The 385-nt window shown below is 79.0% G+C and overlaps 1 protein-coding gene across 1 annotated transcript in view; it reads right to left on the minus strand.

The window, feature by feature from the left end:
• Nucleotides 1–385, minus strand: part of IER5 (immediate early response 5) — a 742-nt gene extending 357 nt beyond the window's left edge. The window contains exon 1 of the mRNA XM_044439135.1: nucleotides 65–385. Coding sequence (XP_044295070.1) covers nucleotides 65–385 — 321 coding nt within the window. The remainder of the gene's footprint in view (nucleotides 1–64) is intronic.

The raw sequence follows: 385 nt of genomic DNA on the forward strand, positions 1-385 counted from the left end.
GGCGGGGGGCGCGGCAGCAGCCGCGGGGGCGCGGGCAGCGCGGGGTCTGCCAGGGCGGCGGTGCAGCGCGCGGCCCCGACGGCGGCAGTGCGGCCGGCGCGGGGCGGAGGAAGGCGCGGGGCGGAGGGAAGAGGGGCGGCCGCGGCAGCGACGCCGGGCGTTCCCCCGCGCCGCCTCCGCGCAGCGGATCCGCCGGCGGCAGGGGCGCCGCGGCGGGGGCCGGGGCGCCGTCGAGCTCGCTCAAGTAGACCTGGCGCGCGCTGCGCAGGACAAGCGACACCAGCAGGTTCTTGTGCAACTTGACGCCGCCGCGCTGGCCCCGCGCGCTGTACATCTTGCCCAGCGAGATGCTGACGATGCGGTGCGCCTCCAGCTTGCAGTCCAT

Source organism: Varanus komodoensis, unplaced genomic scaffold, assembly GCF_004798865.1.
Source record: "Varanus komodoensis strain SLA01 unplaced genomic scaffold, ASM479886v1 scaffold34_1, whole genome shotgun sequence".
NCBI lineage: Eukaryota > Metazoa > Chordata > Lepidosauria > Squamata > Varanidae > Varanus > Varanus komodoensis.